The sequence below is a fragment of the Carettochelys insculpta genome, chromosome 2, assembly GCF_033958435.1.
Source record: "Carettochelys insculpta isolate YL-2023 chromosome 2, ASM3395843v1, whole genome shotgun sequence".
NCBI classification, from domain to species: domain Eukaryota; kingdom Metazoa; phylum Chordata; order Testudines; family Carettochelyidae; genus Carettochelys; species Carettochelys insculpta.
The window spans coordinates 244951125-244974648 of record NC_134138.1 but is presented as its reverse complement, the minus strand read 5'-3'; the positions used below and the strand labels follow the sequence as shown (position 1 = coordinate 244974648).

General features: G+C 42.8%; 1 protein-coding gene across 1 annotated transcript in view; it reads right to left on the bottom strand.

Annotated features, from left to right (window-relative positions):
* Positions 1–10226: 10226 nt before the first annotated feature.
* The window catches only part of ARMC3 (armadillo repeat containing 3), a 204011-nt gene continuing 190713 nt past the window's right edge, over positions 10227–23524 (bottom strand). The window contains exons 23-24 of the mRNA XM_074984870.1: positions 17516–17678; positions 10227–10840 (exon numbers count right to left, since the gene is read on the bottom strand). Coding sequence (XP_074840971.1) covers positions 10631–10840; positions 17516–17678 — 373 coding nt within the window. The 3' untranslated portion in view covers positions 10227–10630. The remainder of the gene's footprint in view (positions 10841–17515; positions 17679–23524) is intronic.

Here is a 23524-nt window from a genome sequence, read left to right as displayed (position 1 = left end):
TCAAAATCTGGGGCAAATTCCCTGATTTTCTTCCAAAGAATAATTATTTGTTCATATATTTTTCCATCATTCAGCCAATTTTGAGCAAGAGCAGTTTGATTGTGTTTTGCAGCTGGTTTTTCATAGCTGATGTAGCAGCATGTCAGTGAAACATTAATGAGCTGGAAGAACAGTGTGATTACTTAGCACAAAAACAGCCACAGTCCTTTATGAGAGATGAGATTTCACTGGAAAATGTTCCCCTAATATCTTCAGCTCTTGTGTCCTACAAAGAACAGATACGCCTTTTAAGTCTCAGGTGTGTTTACTGTATACACTATACCTGTTTCTGAAGGGTAAATTCTGCCTAGCAATAACTGATAAGGAAGGATGGATGAGGCAATAAATGTCTCCAACATGAGTGATATGTATCAGTGACACAGGCCAAGGTCTGTTTACTACAGAAGCTATGAGACACCACACAGCTCTGGTTATGGAGCTGTTCATATTTTGCCATTTTTTAAAGGGCGATCTGTAAAAGATTTTTTAAGTGGTCTATTGTTAGTACTAGTTGCCAGGAACCCAAATAAATTGGCTTATAAGCAGTTCACCAGTTATTTGCCTTTAATTCAGTTAGTGAGGATGGTAGTGCTGTTTTCATAGGCGTTCAAAGAACAGCTGTGGATTCCTGGATCTTCTCAGACATCCTACTCTCTGGCTGCGTCTACACTACATACAAGTCTTGAAAGGGGGAATGTTGAATATCTAAATTGAAACAAAGGATTTTGACAGAACACAGCCACACACACAAAGCGGATCACCGTATCGGTCTGCTATTTCAAAAGAGCCCCGCTTCCTGGTCTTTTGAAAGGGAGCATCCGCACAGCAACATGAGCCCTTTCGAAAGAACAAGCCAGAAAACACCACGCATAGGGTTACATGTCTGACAAGCTCTTATGGGTCCTGCAGACAGCAGCTCCCTTAAAGGGCCCCTCTCAAACACACCCACCCTGCACACACAGAGCATGGCAGAGGAGCATACAGCACTGCAGGGGCTGTGCTCTGAGAACATTGCAGCACATGGAGCATCAGCAGCTGCCCGAGGCTGACACCTCCACGGACACCAGGGCCCAGATGGCCATGGTCATCCTGACCATGGTGGAAGCCCTGCAGCCCACGAAACACTCCCACCAGGGTCCTGCAGGCCCTGGCTACAGGGCAACTGCTGCACCCCATTCCCCGTCCCCTCCAGTGCCTCTGGAGCCACCCCAGCAGCTGGGACTGGTGGGAGAGCCTGGTACTGGGCTGGTGGGACAATGAAAGGTGGCTCCAGAACTTCTGAATACCGAGGCAGACAGTCAAGGAGCTATGCCAGTGGCTCACACCTGCTCTGCCATACATGGACTTTCACACACGGTCCACATTCCTGGTTGAGAAACGCATGGGGATCGTGCTGTGGAATCCGGCTACCCTGGATAGCCACCTTTCAGTGCGACGCCCATTCAGGGTGGGTGGGTGGGTAAGGCCACTGTTGGAGCCGTCTTCTTGGAAGTAAGCTAGGCGGGGGTCCCACACCCACTCCAGGAAGAGGGAAGGGGAGCCCTAGTTGGGGGAGCCCTGCAGGGGAAGGGGCCCCTTAAGATTTATTAAGAAAGAAAGGAAGAAAGAAAGAAAGAATAAGGTGTGAGAGAAAATTGTTAAAGTGGTACATTACATACAGGACACGGCTGATGGGTACATGCTGATTTCTTGAAAGTTTCTGAAAACAGCCTTTTGAGGCATAGGAATCCTCTGTCCACACAGGCTTAGTTCATGAGGATGAAAAGAACAATGACGGTCACCATCAGGGCCATCTTATAGTTTGCCATGTGCAGGGAAAAAAAAAAAAAATTGTCTTTCTTTTGCCTTTCACAATGGCGTATCACCTGACCAGGTGGGCTGCTGTGGCACTCTGCCATTGACTGCACCCCAGATGCCAAGTCCCAAATTCCTGAGATGTATATGCAATGTCCGAGTATTTGTCCCTTTGTTTAGCCCATGTCACCAGACTGGGGAGGTGATCACAATTCTTATTGTGTATCTCAAAACTAAAATTTTTCTAATGCAGGCACAAAGCCAATAGCTATAACTTCATGTACAGACACGGCACAGACATATAAGTAGCATAAACAGATTCAGGGCATTACCAGTTTTCATTAGACACTTCATTTGGCCCACCTGGTACAAAATTTAGTGCCACTATATACCATGGTGACAGAAATGGCTATCATAGTTAATTTAAAAATTCAGCAATGTCACATCTTCATATTCTCAGTTAGCTCCACCTCCTCAGCCATTATTTCTTCATCTGGTTTAGGTCCTTTTCTACTGCTCCTGAGCCGTTCAACATATCCATGGGGCTCTTGGTGATGGAGGAGGGGACATCTCTGAGGTTAGTATCAAGCTCTTTATAGAAATGGCAGGTGTTAGGTGCCGCATCAGAGCAATGGCTTGCCTCCCTCACCTTATAGTATGGCTGCCTCAGATCCTTTATTTTCACTCCATACACCAGTGTGTCTCGATCATAGCTCTTTTTGCACAAGCCTTGCGAAATGTGTCCCTAGGTATCCCAGTTCCTATGGTCAAGTGCAGCAGGACTGCATACTCTTTCTGCCATATACTGTTTAGATGCAACAGCTCTGCAGAGATCCAAATGTGTGGTGCAATAGCCAGCCATCGTCACCTGGGAAGACAAGATGAGACCACTCCACACTGAGCCACCAATCAGGAAATGGAATTTAAAATTCCTGGGGCTTGGAAGGGAGCGTGGTGGATTGTTGATTACCTGGGTGCAGGGCAGCAGGTTTAAACTGCTGACCAGAGCAGTCAGCATACACATTGTGAGGCATTTCCTGGAGACTAGTTAAGGCCTGGAACTGGTGGGAGGCAGGGCAGGGTGAGCCAGGACTGAGTTGCCTGCTGCTGCCAGCACTAGGACTCCTCCTAATTTCTTAGCTGCTCTGGATCCCATGTCCTCCTGAAGCATGGGGCCCAGGGTAATTACCCTAGTCTGTTCTATGGATGGGATGGCTTTGAAAATATAAGCCCAAACACTGGCAGAGCCATGCCCATGTTCCTGGACGTTGGTGGAACACAAGGACCCATGGGCACCTATAACTCACCACCTATGGTTTTCACCGATTGAAGGAATGGTAAATGTTAGGGAAAAGCTACAGACATGTGCAGCCTGTATGATTGGTTTGGCAGTGTGTTTTCTCTGTAATGCTTTTTTCTAAATAAGTAAATATTTTCCTTTAGGGAGACTATTGAGTCACTGATTACCACAGTCATTGCCTAGAATAACAGGCTAGGGTTACACTCACCCCTAGTGCCAGCAGTGTGATGCAAATAAGCAGTCTCAAAAATGCAAAATGACCAACCATTTGCATATTCAAGTGGTTCATTTGCATATCCACAGAAGAAAACAAGCAGTGAAGACATGGTTCTGCCTGAAAATCCCCCTTTGTTGACAGTTCTTTATCCCTGATTTTCTAAGGGGCTGGCAACAGTGGGGGCTTTTGCCAGCAGAACCACGTCTTCACTGCTTGTTTTCTGCTGCCTATATGCAAATGAGCTGCTCAAATATGCAAACAAACAGCCATATGTTTCTAATCCACTGTTTGCAGGCCCTTATGTCTTCTCCCACACTGCAGCTGTGGAATCTTCCCCTGAATCCCCATTCTTGCTTCAGCATCACTGTGCTCTTTGGTATCAAAGCTCTCAGTAAAGAACTGTTTCAGGCCCTCATAACTGTCAAGAAACCCCTGGTATCATAAGTCAAGTAAAATGAGTTGTAACGTTGTTTTCATAAACAATAGACAGACTGAAAAACAGCTCCAAAGATGTGAATTAACCTCTATAGGCTGTTAAGGATGAAAGGTGACAATTTTAAATGCCAGCTTTGTTTACTATTACCTGCTCTATTTCTCTGCTGAACATGTTATGAGAAACATTCAGCCAGTGTTTTATCTCCCACTATCCCAAATGGCCTCCCACACCTCCACAGATTTTAAAATCTTCAACTGTCCAGCTGCCAGCCTCCACAACACTGGTAGAATCTCTTACAATGCAGACAGCATGGTCAATAAAAAAAGTCAGAGACATACTGAAAAGTAACAGTATGTCTCTAATGTAAAAAAAAATCTTTTACTGATAGCAAAAGAAATAACACGGGGCCTACTGTACTAACTGTGCACATTCATATTTACATAAAACCCTTCCTTGTTTACATTTAAATGATGCTGCCACTGAATTTCCACTCTGTGGCAGCTCAGTGTTACAGAATGTAGGAACCTATGACAGTCAAGGATCTGCTTGCAACAGACTTCATCGTGGAACCTAGCCTTTATCTGGTGAAAATAAACAGTTAGGGCCTGTGCCCAGTGACCTTTCAAACATCTACTTGAGGGAACTGTAAATAAGACCATCAGAACAGCCTGTGTATCTGTGGACATTATCAAACACTACAGGTTTCACACTTCTTGGTGCAGCATACTTCCCACCAACTGGGACAAGAGCCCCCACCCCTTCTTCCCAACCCCATAATTAAAATTAGTAAAAGGTAAAAAAAAGTACATATTGAGTTGAATTTTTCCCTGGCACACCACAGATGAAGTGACTATTTCTATGCTGAATGATACCCAATGTCTTGGTCATCCTTTACATTCTTCTTCTCTGTGGGCTTGGCTCCACAAGAAAATGTCATCATGTCTGAACACAGTTGTGAACAGTCAAGTTAATTGCTGTGACACTGAATGTTATTTGCCCAGGTCTATTGCTGTCCAGTCAGGATGGAGCCAGCCACTTCATCTCATTGTAATGGAGTCAGACACAGTAACAAATTCTAGGGAGACATACCATGACTCTTAAATGTGCTAACAGTGAGTATAAATGAACAGGGCCATCAAGAGGTCAAAGATTCTCAATAGGGAAGTATTTATCCCCTGTACTTGTTTGCTTTTATTTTTCAAGGTAAAGATTTATCTACCCATTATAGAAAGTTCATACCCAGCACTAATGGTTGTACCCATCTAAGGAATGGGTATGCTGAGATGGGCGAGTTACAGGACACTGAGGTTATACCAGTAAGTCACATCAGGCCCTTAGGGGCAATCCTAGGGAAAATTAAAAGTCCATTTACCCATATCACAACCTACAAGACCTCCAAGGCTTAGAGAGTTCACACATCCCCATTCAAACACCACACACTCCTTATTCAGGCAAGGAGGGGTCAAAGTGTGCTGGGAAATCCATTCAGTTCCCCTCCCTCAGTTGCCTCCTTATTCACCTGACAGGATGAGGGAGTATTAGGAACACATCCTGGAGATGCCACAGATCCTGAAGGGAGAAACTTATTCAATTTTTGTTAGTTAAAGGCAGCTGTGAGCAGAATCAGTCCTTCTGCAAGTGTTTCCTGGTCACCTTTGCTCTAGTAGGATCACAGCTACTGTGTGAGAGATGCACTCCTTGGTTCTCTTCCTTTGCAGCTGCTCCCTAACCTGCACCCACTGTTGTGAGTAAATTGTACATTTGCTCTAGGGAAAAATATAGAGGATTCAGTTGCTCTATTGCCTTTCAAAAGACATCATAATCACTACTGAAAGCCAGCCTATCCCAAGTGCAATTGTTCTGCATCCAGTGGTGAGCTGCTACCAAGACTGCATTTCTCATGTCAATGCATTACTACATTAACTAGTCCAGCATTGGTTCTGAGCTACAACTCCCAACAGAAAAGCCTTAAACTACCCACAGAAAACACCGCAGACTTTCCTGGGCCTCTTCACCAGCAGAAGCACCTGTAAGCATGGAGAAAAACAATTCAAAATATATCAACAGCACCTCTGCAACCTATACTTACCTGGGCAGCCTCATGGGCTTTGATGTATGACTTTGACTACTCAGATCAGAGTTGTAGACTCTGTCACTACAGTCTAATTTGTCAGAATATGTGCCTGTATTCCTTTGTGAACATATATTTTCCTAGGCTAAATCTATAACAAACTTCTTTTTGAAATGAATCGAGTCTTCTTTCTGTGTGAGACTTTGTGTTGCATCCCAGCATGATACTTCTCTCTCATGGTCCCCCATCTCAATTTATTTCCACTTCACTACAAAGTAAGAATGTTTCTTCTCATGAAAATCAGGGCTGGAAATAGATTTTTGTTACTTGAGTTGTTAAAATCATCCTCAACAGAAAACTTTCAAGAGGTCAAAACAGATACTTTCACTTAATTTAATAGCACCCATTAAGTTTTCTAACATTTTGATTGGCCAGGATATTTGTTGATTTCCAAATGTTTGATTGGTGTCAGAGAGGGGCATGGCTATAGCAAAAGCTTCTTCTATTTCCGTAGTGACACAGCCATTAGCCATGGCCTCTTCTTCGTTCTGCATAAGTTCAAGGAGTTCTGTAGCTTGTGTGTCACTGACACCCCCAAGACAGTGACTAAGTACTTGGATTACTCTCCATCTTCTGACTTTTGGATTATTTTTTCCATTCATATTTAATTTCTGTTCCCTGTTATACCAACTCTGAACACTTTGCATGAAGGGTACATCACTCAACCTGCACTTGTGAATTGCATAGATTCCAGGCAGCCAAGGCAGTCTGACTGAAACAGAAAAGCAGTCCTGTAGCACTTTGAAGGCTAACAAAATGATTTATTAGCTGATGAGCTTTCGTGGGACAGACACACTTCTTCAGATCAGAACTCCCAGATCTGAAGAAGTGTGTCTGTTCCACAAAAGCTCATCACATAGGCTACATCTACACTAACACACTACGTCGAAGGAGTCTATTTTGATGTAAGAACATCAAAATAGGCTACTTCGACGCGTATCATCTACACGTCCTCCAGGGCTGGTGCCTTTGATGTTCAACGTCGAAGTAGCGACGGGGAATGTCGAAAAGAGCTGTCCCGGAAGGAAATGTGGAGCGTCCACACACACACAAGTGCTCCCCGTCAAAATAAGGGGCCAGCAAAACCCCAAACCACTCCCTTAAAGGGCCCCTCCCAGACACACACGGCCTGCACAGCATGAGATCCACAGAGCCGCCAACTGGTTGCAGACCCTGTGCATGCAGCATGGACTCCCAGCTGCAGCAGCAGCAGCCGCCAGAAGCCCTGGGCTAAGGGCTACTGCACGCGGCAACCATAGAGACCCGCAGAGGCTGGACAGAGCGTCTCTCAACCCCACAGCTGATGGCCGCCATGGAGGACCCCGCTATTTCAACATAGCAGGATGCAGATCGTTGACACACGCCCTACTTCGATATTGAACATCCAAGTAGGGCGCTATTCCCATCTTCGGATGGGAATAGCGATTTCGACATCTCACCACCTAACGTCAATTTCAACATCGAAATATTTCGACATTGTAACAGCTACTTTGAAATAGCTGGCTAGTGTAGACGCACCCATAATAGATCATTTTGTTAGTCTTTAAAGTGCTAAAGGACTGTTTTTTTGTTTTGTGAAGATACAGATTAACATGGCTACCTCTCTGTGGCTGCATGTACACAGCCCCCCCTCCCTTCTGGAAGGGACATGGTAATGAGCAAAGTGGAATATTCAAATGAAGTGTGGATTTAAATATCTCACACCTCATTTGCATATTGCCATGAGATTTCACTTCTGGAAGAATCCCCCCTTCCAAAAGCGCCCCTATTTTTTAAACGTTAGAGGAAAAATCTTGAACATGGGAACCCTATGGGACCAGAACACTGAAAGCACACAGAACCCAAGATTTATTTTTCCACAAATCTCCTGATTTGCAAATCAAATCTCCTGTTTTTTGAATGCTTGGGGTTAGCAATATGGTAGGAGGTGAAGAATACCATTTTTTTGCCCCATGTGCACAGTTTTTCCTATAAGTGCTAATTCGAAAATGAGATCTGATAACATAGACCCATGCATAGTCCTAGGGTGGGAAAAAAGCATCCACAAGAGCCATTCTCATGGCAGGACCAGGCTTTTATTTGGTATTGTGCCTCCGGCAGAGGCCATTTTCTGATACAGGAAAATGAATCAGCTACCATGAAATTGGCCCATGTGTGGGGACAGGAATAAGGGGAATTCCTACATGAGACCTGGGAGCTGTCAGCCTGTGACCTGAAGCATACCACTCTATTAACCCTCATTACAAAGGATACTGGTATGTTCCAGGCATTTGAAAAAGTTAAACATGACCTTTAAGTTTACTGAGCTCTCTTGCTAGCTATCTAGACAATATACTGTACCTTCACCAAAGTATGCAGCATGGCAACCATTCTGCAAGCCAGCAGTTTTCCAAGAGTAAATTCCAAAACCTCCATCTTTTCCCCCTCTGCCCCTCCCCCCAGCATCCAATAAACTACTTTCCAAACAACAGACACACTTTTTGTTATGGGCAGTAAAGTGCCTACAGCATCTACAGGCAAGAACACACAGGACTTGCTGTAGTTACTTTTATTTAGGAACATTGGAAAAGCAAAACACTCTGAATGAGGCATGAAAAAACTCATCATAGACTCAGGCTGCAAGTCAGGGCTTGCAAAATTAACATTTAAATGGTCTATGGGAATCCAAAGCAATCTCTGCTGCAGTAGTGGAATCTCTGCTTTGGATTATAACAGCTTCAGGCACTGGTAGGTATAAAATTAGGGCTGTCCGCTAACACCTGCAATTAATGTGCATTAATTTTTTAACACGTTAATTCTGCCCTGAGTTAATAGCAGGCATTAATGTGCATTAATTGACAGCCCTAATTTTTTCAAAGGCACAGAATGTTACATTTAGAATACTAATATAGACCATGTATCCTGTGGCTGTTGAGTCAACTTTGAGCTTGCATGTGATTTGTTGTCAATTTTTACTTGGCAAGGGTATTTCTTCCTAGTGTTTTACAGTTTTCAGGCTTCAGGATTCAGTTCATATAAAACTAAACACATGATAGAAAATGTACCTCTAAACCAACTGAACACAAATCACATTTCTGACAGAAATTTTATCAAAGCCTACCGGGTGCAAAATTGTCTGTTATTCACAATTTGTTTTGTGGAGTATCTGCTTGTTACATGTTTGCTATGTATCTATACAAGTATTTCGCATTTTTTACTTCAAACGACTTGCATTTTGTTTCTCTTGCATTGACTCTTCATGGAAAAATCTGAAATTCCATTTTTTCCCATGAACTCTTTCAAGACGTAGAATAAGTCACACATTGTTATTACAGTTCCTGTCCAGTAAAAGAAAATATTAATTTGTAGAACAAGTTTCCTTATAGGTAACTAGTAGGAAATTAATTAACATTTCCTTTCACACACTTTTGAAGTTGCATTTTTGCATATTCAAATATAGAAAGCAGCGTGAATGCTTCTCTCTTCACCAACTCCTACTTGCTGTGTGACAGAGAACAGTTAGGCACTCAGCCTGCATCTCAGTTCTGCTATCAATGTTTGTGTATGTTGTTTCAAGCTGCATCTTTTCAATGCTGATGTCAAATCAGCCACTCAAAGTATTGCTGGATATTTTGATGTTAATAACCAGAAATGCCTGTTTTATGCAATGTTGTTGTGGTTATGTTGGTTCCAGATAGGAGAGAGAAAAGGTGAGTGACATAAGATCTTTTATTGGACCAACTTCTAAGGCATTATTTCACCCCGCCTTGTTGTCTCAGAATATCCATTTCTGTGAATTTACAATCAAAAAAGAGAAAATATTACCAAACCACCCACCAGGAAATCACACTGCATTTCCATAGAACTGCGGGGAGGGGGAAGAGAGAAGGAGGGGGAGCTGATAGTGTGCTATTTCATCAGCAGTCATGAATATAAATACAAGCCTCTCATCATATCTCTCCAAAGCATACATTCCACATGCTGATCACCTTAGTTATTGATGGAAACACTTTGCTAACAAGTAGCCACACTTCTTAGATGCATAATTAAACCACTCCCAACAAGTGGCCATAGCTGTGTTGGCAGAAGACAATCTCCCATCCACATAGCTTTTGTTGGTGATCCTTATGTTGGTCATCCTTCACAGTCTTGACCAACAAAAGTTTTGTGGACAAAACTGCTGGTGTAGACACAGCCCAAGACAATTCTTAGTACTCTGCTTATTTGAATGAAAAAGATGTAAAATGGTTTAACTATATCTAATTATTTCATTAGCTTTGTGTTGTCCTCACTTCACGTACTCCCGTTAATGTCAATGGCAGATGAAAGAACTGCAAGAAAAGAGAACATGGCCTTAAGTTCTTAAATGCTTTAAACATATTTGCTTGGAGAAATGATGACACAGAGTCAAGTAGTATGTCCACCAACACTGAGAGTCTGGGTCACTACATTTTATTCTATAACATAGCATCAAATAAAATGAGTAAAATGCCTAAGATGTCAAACTCAGATACCTAAAATGAAATGCCTAAATTCACATTCAGGATCACAAACAAGGATGTAGAAATATAAAATGGTTATTTAGGAACCTAAGTGCCTCTTTAGACAACTTAATGTGGGAACAGATGCTTTAATTTCTGCATCAAAGTTTGATATTGGGCCCACAAACCTTTACATTTCATACAAATTAATACAATTTCTTTAACATATTTTTGAAAAAATCTGGCATTAGGATTAAATACGTTGGTAGTAATCTGCCTCTGCACTTCCTTGCTTCATTAAGCAGCCTGGCTGGTACATTAGATCTACAATATACACTTGAGGAGGAAGCAGAAGCCCAGTTATTCCTTGAGGAGAATCATCAACCAATTTAACCTCATTCCAAGCTCTGCTGTATTCTCCACGAACTAAGCTACATCCAATGCCAATCCTGTCTGCTATAACCTATGAAAGAAAACAAAAAGAAGTTAATGAAAGTTATCACTAGTTTCTGAAAGGTATCATAACCCATTTATTATGTGAAATTCACTGCTGGGTCAGGAAAATGCATAAGCAGACCGCGGCAAGGTGCAGAACCTTCCTAAAGGAGATTTGGTAATGGAAATTTTTCTAGATTCCCTGCAGAGCTCTGCAAACAGCAAATTTTCATGGTAGGTCCTGGAGGGAAACTATATTTTAAAAATGTTATTTCTAACATATTTCAGAAGAGCAGCAGTGATGTACAGTTACTATAATTCTTTTCAAGGACTGACTCATTTTGGCTATGTCTACACTAGCCCCAAACTTCAAAATGGCCATCTAAATGGCCATTTCGAAGTTTACTAATGAAGCGCTGAAATACATATTCAGCGCCTCATTAGCATGCGGGCGGCCACAGTGCTTCGAAATTGACACGGCTCGCCGCCGCGCGGCTCATCCCGACAGGCCTCCTTTTCGAAAGGATCCCACCTACTTCGAAGTTCCCTTATTCCTGTGAGCGGATGGGAATAAGGGGACTTCGAAGTAGGCAGGGTCCTTTCGAAATGGAGCCCCATTGGGAAGAGCCGCATGGCGGCGAGCTGCGTCAATTTCGAAGCACTGCGGCTGCCCACATGCTAATGAGGTGCTGAATATGTATTTCAGCACTTCATTAGTAAACTTCGAAATGGCCATTGACATGGACATTTCAAAGTTTGGGGCTAGTGTAGACACAGCCTTTGTGTTACAAGTCACTCCTCCAGGCCTCAAACTGAACAAGGCACATGTGGTCCCAAGACAGTCTTTTCAACAAATTTAGAAAATACTGGAGAAATTGTTTTCAAATGATCATACCATAAGATAATCTATCTATCTATATAAAAATATATTTCTATGCTCTGCATATATGTACAACATGGAACATTTGATGATGTTTGGTACAAAGGTTCAACTGGGTTTTGTGAACGAAACATCATTCATAAACTTCTCTCTCAACATTCAGAATGGCCAGTGCATAATACAAGCCATTGAAATGCGTGGCAGATTAACAGAATGTGGGATACCTGAGTTTTGTTGCACCTTACATTATAACTGACATAAGCTGTGTCTACACGTGCACGCTACTTCGAAGTAGCGGCACTAACTTCGAAATAGCGCCCGTCGCGGCTACACGCGTCGGGCGCTATTTCGAAGTTAACTTCGACGTTAGGCGGCGAGACGTCGAAGTCGCTAACCTCATGAGGGGATCGGAATAGCGCCCTACTTCGACGTTCAACGTCGAAGTAGGGACCGTGTAGACGATCCGCGTCCCGCAACGTTGAAATTGGCGGGTCCTCCATGGCGGCCATCAGCTGGGGGGTTGAGAGATGCTCTCTCTCCAGCCCCTGCGGGGCTCTATGGTCACCGTGGGCAGCAGCCCTTAGCCCAGGGCTTCTGGCTGCTGCTGCGGCAGCTGGGGATCCATGCTGCAGGCACAGGGTCTGCAACCAGTTGTCGGCTCTGTGTATCTTGTGTTGTTTAGTGCAACTGTGTCTGGGAGGGGCCCTTTAAAGGAGCGGCTTGCTGTTGAGTCCGCCCTGTGACCTTGTCTGCAGCTGTGCCTGGCACCCTTATTTCGATGTGTGCTACTTTGGCGTGTAGACGTACCCTCGCAGCGCCTATTTCGATGTGGTGCCGCGCAATGTCGAAGTTGAACATCGATGTTGCCAGCCCTGGAGGACGTGTAGACGTTATTCATCGAAATAGCCTATTTCGATGTTGGCTTCACGTGTAGACGTAGCCATATTGTAATTAGGCTTGGGAGGATTATATATGTATGGTAAATTGTTGGCAAACATGAATATGATCACGCATACACCCCAATGAAAAAATATTTCCATTGATAATACACAGATGGACAAAGTAAGAAAAGTGCTGCTTGAAAACTTAGCAGAGACCTATCTTAATGGTTGTAAAACCTATCAGCATAAGTGGAGCAGGAGTAGGGGTATCATTTAGGGAGGCCACGGGTGCAGTCCTTCTCCTCCCCCATGCTTCAGACCACAAGATAAGTTTAGGAATGACTACTGTCTTTAAATAATTGTTATCTGACACCCCCACTCCAATTCATATAGCTCAGAAAATTTAAATTGATAAATATAAATGCCTCAGAATTAACACTGATATTATTTTTTAGAAGTATGAATAAACATTGAATTCTGTCAAGCCTACTACAGAACTACTTGCAAAAGATGTTTCCTCATTGTGTGAATAAAATAAATTAGGTTTGTAATTTGTTATGGATGGCAGTGGGATTGTCATGACATCTGCTGTGGGCCCCTGCTCCTCTCTGACTTTTCCCTCCAATGAGCAGAGAGAGGGAGCCTGGCTTCCCCAGAACCTTAGTCTTTGCTGGAGAGGAAGTGGGAGGCTGTACCACAACATTTTTCACATGGACTGTGTCTACACTAGCACCCCCCTTTCGAAAGGGGGATGTTAATTAGACACATTGGGATATGCTAATGAGGCACTACTAAGAATATACAGTACTGCAGTACCTCAGTAGCAAAATGGAGGCCGCGGCACTTTGAAAGTGCCGCTTTCCATCGCGTGTGGTTTGTCTGCATGGGGTCCTTTTCAAAAGAACCCTGTAGACATCGAAATCCCCTTATTCCTATTTGGTTATAGGAATAAGGGGATTTTGACATCTGCGAAGTCCTTTTGAAAAGGACCCCGTGTAGATGAGCTGCATGAGATTGAAAATGGCACTTTTGAATACTGCGGCCTCTATTATGCTAATGAATTATGCATATTCATTTCAGCACCTCATTAGCACATCCTGATAAGTCTCATTAGCATCCCCCTTTCGAAGGGGGGTGCTAGTGTAGAGGTAGCCATGGAGCAGGGGGAAAAAGGATTGGTGCTGACCAGGCTATGACGAAAGCAGCAACTCATTGTCCACTCCACTTCCTCCTCCTTCAGTAATGTGAAAAACATAGCAGCTCAGCCTGCTCTAGTCTCGGTTATCTGATTCCTTCCTTTCCTCTTCAAAAAATATTGCTCTTAGGTTCCCATCCAGGGACTCTCTCTCTCTGCAGCTTGGAGGGAGGTAGAGAAAGAGAGAAAACATCAGGGAGCCCAGTGCTACCTGAAGAGAGTCTCTTTCTCATTTCTGCCCCTTTGCCAGCCATATGTTGCTCTGATCCTACCAACTGTCTGTGGTGCAGCAGAAGGGAGGCAGAAGCTGCTCTACCGTGGGATGCATCATATAACACAATGTCTTGTGAGGTCACCCATGACTTATCCCATCACCCCAAACAAGTGTTAGTACAATCTTTACAACACACCACTATTTACTTTGGTTATGCTATGTATTTTTAAAAGCCCCAATATACAAAAAAGTACTTGTTTAGAGGTGTTCTCATCAGAGTGGCTGTGATGTTATTGGATTTTTATGATAAGGATAAAGCCATTTCTGTGAGCAGTGTACTAGGTTTTCACCAAATCTTGTGCCAAGTGGGCCAAGTGAGGTGTCTAATGAAAGCTGGTAATGCCCTGAATCTGGTTATGGTACTTGTATATCTATACAGTCTTTGTTTGTAAAGTTATAGATATTGGTTCTATAGCTGTAGTAAAAATTCTTTAGAGCTGAGGATTCACAAAGGGCGGCATGATGGACTCAAAAAAGAAGACTCAGATATCAAATACACATTTCAGGAATTTGGGACTTGTCATTTGCGATGCAAACAATAGCAGAATGCCACAACAGGCCTCCACTGCCCATGGGAAGAAGTAAGGGTTCTCCTTCCCACCTCCCCCACCCATGGGAGTCTATAAAGATGTCTCTGGCAGTGATTGTTCTTTGTCATCATTCCTCATGAATTAAGTCTATGTGAACTGGAGGCTCATACCTCATGGGATGTATTTTCAGAGACTCTCAGGAAAAGCAGCTCATAACATTGCTGCGTCCTGCACCAATAGCTTTATTTGATGTATGTAATGCACCACTTTAATGGCTTTTCTCTCTTGCTCTATTCTTTCTCTCTTTATTAATAAACCTTTAGATTTAAATTCTAATGGATTGGCACAGTGTGCTGTTTGACTAAGATCTAAATATATTTTGACTTGGGAATGTGGCTGGACCCTTTTCGGCCTGGAAAAATCTGAGCAGATTTGGTGAAATAGGCTTTCATAGCCTCTCACCTGAGTAGGTGGGTTGCTGGTTTGGGCATTAGAAGCTGCTGGAGAATCTGTGGGTTTGCTTGTGTAGGTTCTGGCTCGCTAGTAGGGCTGCCAGAGGTACTTTTGTGGTTGGTTTGATTTGCCTTATTGAGAAGGAGATTCCAGCCTGGGCTGTACGTGGCCTGGTTTTAAGCAATTTGCCCAGGGTTGGTTCTCAGCTTGGCCTAAAACACCTCATAATATTACAGGGGCACACTACTGTACCCATATTGGTGAATGAGAGAGGCCCTGGTTATATGGGAGAGGAGGTCCAATGTGGAAGAGTTTGAGAACTAGTTTCAGAGATATTTTAAAAAGTTTATTGGAACTATTTTTCATACCCACTTCCTGTAAAGCCAGGCTCTCTTAGAACCATTAATGCACATACAAACTTTATAGGAGAAAGAAAATTATTAAAGACCAAAAATTGGAAACTTTAAAATCACATTATTATGTATGGAAAACACTAGTTTATATAGCTTTTAAAGTCCAAAATATCAAGTATCTTAGGTCTAAAGGCACATGATGTAAAATCCACAGAACGCTGGGCATTTCCTCTTTCCAGTAAGCTAAAGTTCCCATTTCTAATCATGTAGGAAGGAGTAAAGTTTGTGGGGGGACACACAGGTTGTGTATATCCTGAATGCCACACAATCCAGTTCAGTGGGTGCTCCCTGTGGGTATATCTACACTGCAGCTGGAAGCATGCTCCTAACCAAGGCTGTCCCAAGAATGGGACAGGGCCCAGAGCAACCTCCTCCTGGTGACCTAAGTGTTGAGCCCTGGGCAAACCCTCTTCATGCCACAGGCCCCACTCCTCCCCCACTCCACTCCCATCCTGCCCCCAATTGCCGCCCCAAGCAACCAAATCAGGGATTATTTGGGGCAGAGTAGCACGCAGCAGTAGCAGGGGTCACCTCCCCAGAGCCCTCCCCACCACTCTGCACTCATCATGTGGTGCCATCAGCAGCCTGCCTTACTTTGCTGCGTCCTCCCAGTGGGCTGTGAGAGTGTGGCTGAGCTAGGCGAAGCAGGCTGCTGCTGGCACCACATGGTGAGTGTGGGGGGAGAGGATGGGCAGACACAACCACCTCCTACTCCTGCTACTACCCGCTGCCACTGCCTTGCCCTCCTCCATGTAATACACCACCTTCCTGTTCACAGAATGGCTGGGGTGGCCACTGCAGGGCCCCCATAAGCAGGTGGCCTGGGGAGGCCACCCCACCTTATCCTATGGACAGGTCCTAGCTTTGGTAAACAGACGCACACTGTTCGAGCTAGCAGCATGGACGTTGCAGAATGGGTAGCAGCACAGATTAGCTAACCCAAGTTTGGATCCATGGAGTCATGTGGGCTTTTATTTGGGCAGCTAGTCTGTGCCACAATCTCTTCTGCAATATCTACATTAAAATGGTAACTAAAATCATCAGATTTTTGCCCACGAAAGCTTATGCCCAAATAAATCCATTAGTTTTGAAGATACCACAGGACTTCTCATTTTTGTGGATATAGACTAAATAGCTATTTTAGCACGTTAGCTCACTTTGGGCTAGTGTATATCTGTCTCCTGGTCTGGGACACATGTTCCCAGCAGCAGTGTAGAGGTACCCATTATCTGGCTGTGCAGTGAGGGGGGCAGTTTGATTCCCCTCATCATTCTCCTAGTGGGAGGGGAGGTAGTGATAACAGAAGGAGGCAATTGCAGGGGATGCCAAGGCTATTCCACTACAGTGTTCCCTCAACGTACTGTCCAACTCATTAGCTATTCACTGGTGTCAGATGTGAATCTAAGTGTTTCTAAATTGTAAGATACAACATCAATTATTAACTGTTTAATAACAGGTTACTTTCCACAGGATCATTTATCTGCTCAATTTGATATTTCATCAGTGTTAACCTAGGAAATATTTACTTGCATTCAATTGACTCATACTGGCAAAATGAATATTTGCCCAAGAGCACATGACACAGTCAAAAGTTCCGTGACTGTGTATGTAAAAACCCTCTGTCCTGTCATAAGGTATGACACATGAGCAAAATTCAGAAGCTATTGTCACAACTATTTTACATTTGCAGCATGAAAAATAATGAGCACTGCATAATTTAGCGTTCAACAGTTTACAGGAAAAAGAATATATTTTGATTCCCAATCAAACATTTTGGCTTTTTGCCTTATATCTAGCATTCTACTGACATCACTTAAGACAAGTTCAATGATGCTTGTAACAACAAGGATGTTTACAGAAAGAAGCCAGGCTGGCTTTCATTCAAAAGGAAATCAAATATTTGCCAAACAAAAAAATGACAACTATATACACAAATAAACAGCAACATAACACTGCAAGGTTCTATGGAAGCAAATGTACTGTCGTTTGAGTTACCCCTTTAATAAAAATAAAGAACTGTATGTAATTCCATCAGTATTTTTAGATCAGTTAAGTGGTAAAATAAATGCTAATTTACCTTGAAAAGCAAAGCCCTGTGGTAGAAAGTCCCTTTCTTGATTTTACCAATAGGTACGACATTGCATTTCAGTTCAAATTCAATTTCACTTATATGAAGTTCCCAGCTGAATTCATGTAATTTATCTCTTTCAATTGGGCCACCCATCTTATCTGCAACAAACCTGTATTAAGGTACACCAAAAAATCAATTAAATCTGTCATACTTATCATGCTTAAAGCATAATGGCACAGCTGTGTAAATACAAAAAATACCTGTATGACATATAAAAGTGTATAAATTGTATTATGTGTGCTTTTGTTTCATTATTCAATTACTGGTACTAGAATCATTCTTGCCATTAAATAAATTAAAATGATAATGTAGACCATTGGAGGTGAGCAACATAATGCAACTTATCAAGACAGAAGCAGCAAAAATTGCATTCAATTAATGAGAAAGTTCAGCAGCAAGGATTCATCTTTGAAGTTAGCAGAATCATTTGTGCTATTTACTACAATTCTCAGAACTACCCTGTGTTTTAAGTAACCAACACCAAAGTCATTAGACTATGAAATGAGAAAAATAAGGTCACAGCTAATGACTTCTGATTTATGAAAGCAAGCCTGTTAAATTAGAAGTTATGCATGAGTTTATCTGCTTTCTAGAGCCAGACCCAACATTTTAATTGTGTTGATTTGTATTTTGTAATTTATATATAAAATTAACAGTCAAACCAAGGAAATCCAAGGTCAGGACTCAAAAATCCCAGTGCAGTTACTGTAGCAGTGCACTGCTATGACACAATTGCACCTAGACATTAAGTCCTGGTTCAGCAGTCCATCTCTGTTCATCAATGCATTTAAGTACATGTATTAATTTAGGCATGTGCATCAGGCATATGAGAGGTGAGTTTTAAGGAAGAATTTAAAGATGCTGAATAGCATAAGATAGTATCTTTACAGATTTTTATTGAGTACTGCTTCCATGCATAGAGGGATACATAGGAGAAAGCTGCTAGAAATTTGCAGTTTCATTGGTTGCTCATGCCTATTCAAGTGTGATACAAACTAAAATGCAATAAGTTGTGGACAAACATTTTTCATGTAGAAACAGACAAATTTTTAGAATGGAGAAATTTTAAGATTCAACTAGCTGAAACTGGTTTTGAGTTTCCAAACACAAAATTAAAAAACTAAGTTATAATAACAACAGAAAAAGCATTTCCTTTCTCCTACCCTAGCCCCTTTCATACCCAGTTATTTCAAAACAACTGAACATACTTTAATAAAAATTTCCACACACATTCTCTTCCGGGATGAAACAAATCATGAGACATTTCAGGCAGTGGGTAATATGCTATCCTCAACATATGTATCAAATTGGCTGTGCTGAGGCCTGGGGACGTGTAGATGAAGAGACCAAGGAAGCAGAAGCCATCAGCTTTCTCCTATGTCACCTTTCCTCCTCTTAGGTTGATCAGCCTGAGGGAAGGGTTAATACTTCCAGCTAAGCATGTACAGAGGATGATATTTGCTCCTCTTCTTTGCTAGAGTATAGAGGCCCAAGGGCTTCAGAACTACTCTTGAGCACTAGAGAGTATGTTAGGTCTCATCTGTTTCAGATAAAAACAAGCATGACTGTCCAACAGAAGGTCTAATTGTCTGCTGCTCCTCCAGAGGAATCCCTAAGCACAGCAGCCAGGGAGGATTATATATCAGTGCTTCTCAACCTTTTCTTATAAGTACCTCTTTTTCAAAAAATATAAGTACTCAAAGACTTCTCTTGTGTACCACGAAGGGTACATGTACCACCGGTTGAGAAACATGGTCCTAAGGTAACCTGAGGTCTTGAAAAAAGTGCCATTCAACCTTCCTCAATTTCTGTGCCCTTTCCAGGAGTCAGATTTGTTTTGCATACCACCAACTTACACCTCACTTAAAAACTACTTACAAAAATTTGCAAAAATATCACAGAAGATGACTACTGAAAATTTGTTGATCTTCTGCCATCTTATTATTAAATAAATTAATTGGAATAGAAATATTGTTCTTACATTTCAGCATAAGGCACATGAAGCAGTAGAAACAAGTCACTGTCTGAATGACCTTTTAGATTGTACTGACTTAACTAGTGTTCTTATGAAGCTTGTTGTAAAACTAGGTAAATATCTAGATAAGATGATGTACCCCCTGGAAGACTTTGGTGTATCCTCAAGAGTACATGTGCCCCTGGTTGAAAAACACTGGTGTATACAGTAAACTCTTTCATATCCAACAGCCCCAGGACCAGCAAGTTGCTGGATATTGAAATATTCTGGATAAGAGAGATGTATACCTAGCAATGCATAACACTAAAGAAAGAATAGGTTAGATAGTAAGAAACAAACAAAAATGTATGCAGAGTACTTTATTTACCAACAACAGTAGCACTGTACACTGTAAAATTATACTGTACTAAAATTTACTCATGGTTAAAATGCCAGTTATTTGAGAGTTCCAGATGATAGACTGCCAGATATGAAAGAGTTTAGTGCATCTAGATTGCAATTAAACACCCAAGTTAGTTGACCCTGACTTGCAGGGCTTGGGCTTTGGGGGGTCTAGAACTCTGTTGCAGATGTTTAGGTTCAGGCTGGAGCCTGATTTATATGTAGCTGAACAAACAGAGATGAGTGCATGCCTTTTCAAACTTTGTAACCCTCTGGAGAGTCATTCCTCAGATCACCACAGATCACATCATTAAAAGAGGTGATTTCACACAACTATGGAGGATCTGGTACCAAGACAGCTAGCCTAAGAAACCAGCCAGGGACCCAGTAAAATAATAGAGGATAAGCTGGGAAGAAGATGAAAGCAAGCAGAGTGTTCTGAGGCAAAGATTCAAATTAACATGGCTGTGACTACAGCCTGGACTTGTTAATATCAGTCAAATACAACACTGCAATCAGTGGAGCTACTGACCCACACACTGATGATATTGATATACTGCAATATGCAATACAATGGCATACAGAAACATCTGTTGTCATCATGTTTATTATGGCAGTGCCCAAGGACCAATAACAAATTTGGCCCCATTGTACTAGGCTCTGTACAAAGACAGAGCAGCAGATACTCCCATCTCCAAAAAGCTTTCCGTCTAAATAAACCAAGGCCTGTTTTTGCTACAAGGTAGTTTTTCAACAGGAAAGCTTCTTCCATTGGTGCAGTTAATCCCTCTACCCAAGAAGCAGTAGCTATTAAGCCTGATGGCATAGCTATAGACAGCTATATATACTTGATGGTATTTATTTGTAAATATTTATTTATTTTTAATTTATTTAATAAATATTTATTTATATATTTATTTTTATTAATTATTTAGCTTCATTTAAACAGCTACAGAAACACAGGTGCACTCCTGCAGCTGTGACACTATCGTGCTTCTAAGCAGAGACTACCTTTGTTGGTGGCAGGGGTTCTCCCATTGGCACAGGTAATCCATCTCCCTGAGAAGAGGTAGCTGAGGCTATGTCTGCATTAGAGAATAAGGGCTATTCTAAGGGAGTGAAGTTGATTTTTTGATGCACCTGTCTTCACTGCAAATATCATTAGGTCGATTTTAAGGGGTCATAATGTCAACTTGTCTTCTCTAGCTTTTTTCACAAGGAGTAACGCCAAATTTGAATTCACAAGGTTGACTTAATGCTAGCGAAGACTCAGCATTATTTAATTTGATTTTGTTGGCCTCCAGAAATATCCCCGAAAACTCTCAGTGTGTCCATTCTGACCATCACTTTCACCTTTGCTGCTCTCCAGGCGAGGAGGAAGTAGGAAACAGGAAGCAGGAATCATCCCAAGCTCTCCAACTGCCCCCTGCACCATGCAGCTGCTGGGCTTTCTGGCTCGACCCTCCCACCACATGGCTGCCGGGCTCTGGCTGCCCAACCACCACGTAGCTGCTGGGCTCTCCAGCTGCCCCCGCCCCCACACCATGCAGCTGAGCCCCCTCCACACATCTGTCAAATTCTCTGGCTGCCCTCCACACCAAAAGGTTGATGGGCTCTCTGGCTGCCCACCCCTCCACCACATGACTGCTGTGTCAAAATGAAATGAATCAAAATGACACTTTCAGAATGAAGCTTTTCAACAATACCAAAAACCAACTTTTCAACACTTCAAATTGCAACTTTTCAGATTTTTATTTCTGCTTTTTACATTTCTCAGGACTGGCCCCCTAGCCTTGTCATGGTGTGCGCCAGGAGCAGGCTGTGGAAAAGTGGCACAAAAATGCATTTGGCCATTTGTTTTCATTGGAAGCAGGGAGTAAGGACAAAGCACTCTGGGATGATGACATCAGGCACCCACAACCACTTGTGGCACATTTTTTTCCCTTAATACACAGGCACAGAAACCCAGAATGCAATGGGCATGCAGGAACTGTGGGATAGGTACCCATAATTCACTGCTGAAACAGTCAAACTTTCTAAACGTGTGGACTCTCACCAATGACTTTAATAAAATCTAGTGGTAGAAAGTCGACTTTAATGAATTCGATTTTATTTCCTAGTGAAGACACAGCCTGAGTTGACAGAAGAATTCTTCTGTTGTCCTAGTGCTATTGTCATGGGGGAAGGGGAAAGGTCAGGATGGTTTAATTATATTTCACAGACATGGATTTTTCATACCTCTGGGATACAGTTAAGTCAACCTTATTTTTTAGTGTGAACCAGGCCTAAGTCCAGAGATACACAGGACACATGGGCTACGTCTACACGTGAAGCCAACATCGAAATAGCTTATTTCGATGTAGCAACATCGAAATAGGCTATTTCGATGAATAATGTCTACACGTCCTCCAGGGCTGGCAACGTCGATGTTCAACTTCGACGTTGCGCGGCACCACATCGAAATAGGCGCTGCGAGGGAACGTCTACATGCCAAAGTAGCACACATCGAAATAAGGGTGCCAGGCACAGCTGCAGACAGGGTCACAGGGCGGACTCAACAGCAAGCCGCTCCCTTAAAGGGCCCCTCCCAGACACAGTTGCACTAAACAACACAAGATACATAGAGCCGACAACTGGTTGTAGACCCTGTGCCTGCAGCATGGATCCCCAGCTGCCGCAGCAGCAGCCAGAAGCCCTGGGCTAAGGGCTGCTGCCCACGGTGACCATAGAGCCCCACAGGGGCTGGAGAGAGAGCATCTCTCAACCCCCCAGCTGATGGCCGCCATGGAGGACCCGGCAATTTCGACGTTGCGGGACGCGGATCGTCTACACGGTCCCTACTTCGACGTTGAACGTCGAAGTAGGGCGCTATTCCGATCCCCTCATGAGGTTAGCGACTTCGACGTCTCGCTGCCTAACGTCGAAGTTAACTTCGAAATAGCGCCCGACGCGTGTAGCCGCGACGGGTGCTATTTCGAAGTTAGTGCCGCTACTTTGAAGTAGTGTGCACGTGTAGACACAGCTATGGTGTGGGGAGGGCAAACATTCTTGGGTCTCAACTGTATGAGGACTCCCCTGCACAGTTCTGGATCCTGAAGTTTCTACAGAAAGAAACAGTCCTGATGGAACATCATTTAGACATTTTCAACATGAAAATTCCATTTCTTTGGCTTGATACAACATTTTATCCAGAAATTTACGCTAAAAGTAGAAAAAAATTTGAAATAAAAAAGGCAAAATCTAGAAACTAAACATTTTGCTTGACACATACTGAAGTTCTTTTTGACTGTGTCTACAGTAGCAAGTACTTTTGGAAAATCTGGCCCTTTTTTGAAAGAATGTATGGCTTGTCTGCACACAAAACAAGCTCTTTCGATCTGAAATCAATAGAACGCAACTCTTCTTCTGGAAGCCCTCTTCTGCTCCCAGATCAGAAATAGTGCCTTCTTTTGAAAGCTTCTTTTGAAAAAAAGCATGGGTAGACACTCTGCGGGCTTTTCTTTTGAAAGAGCAGACCTCATGGCACCTGATTTTTTGATCTCTGACCTGTTCTTTCAAAACAGTGGGGATTGCGTGGACTCTCTCTATTGAAAGAGTGG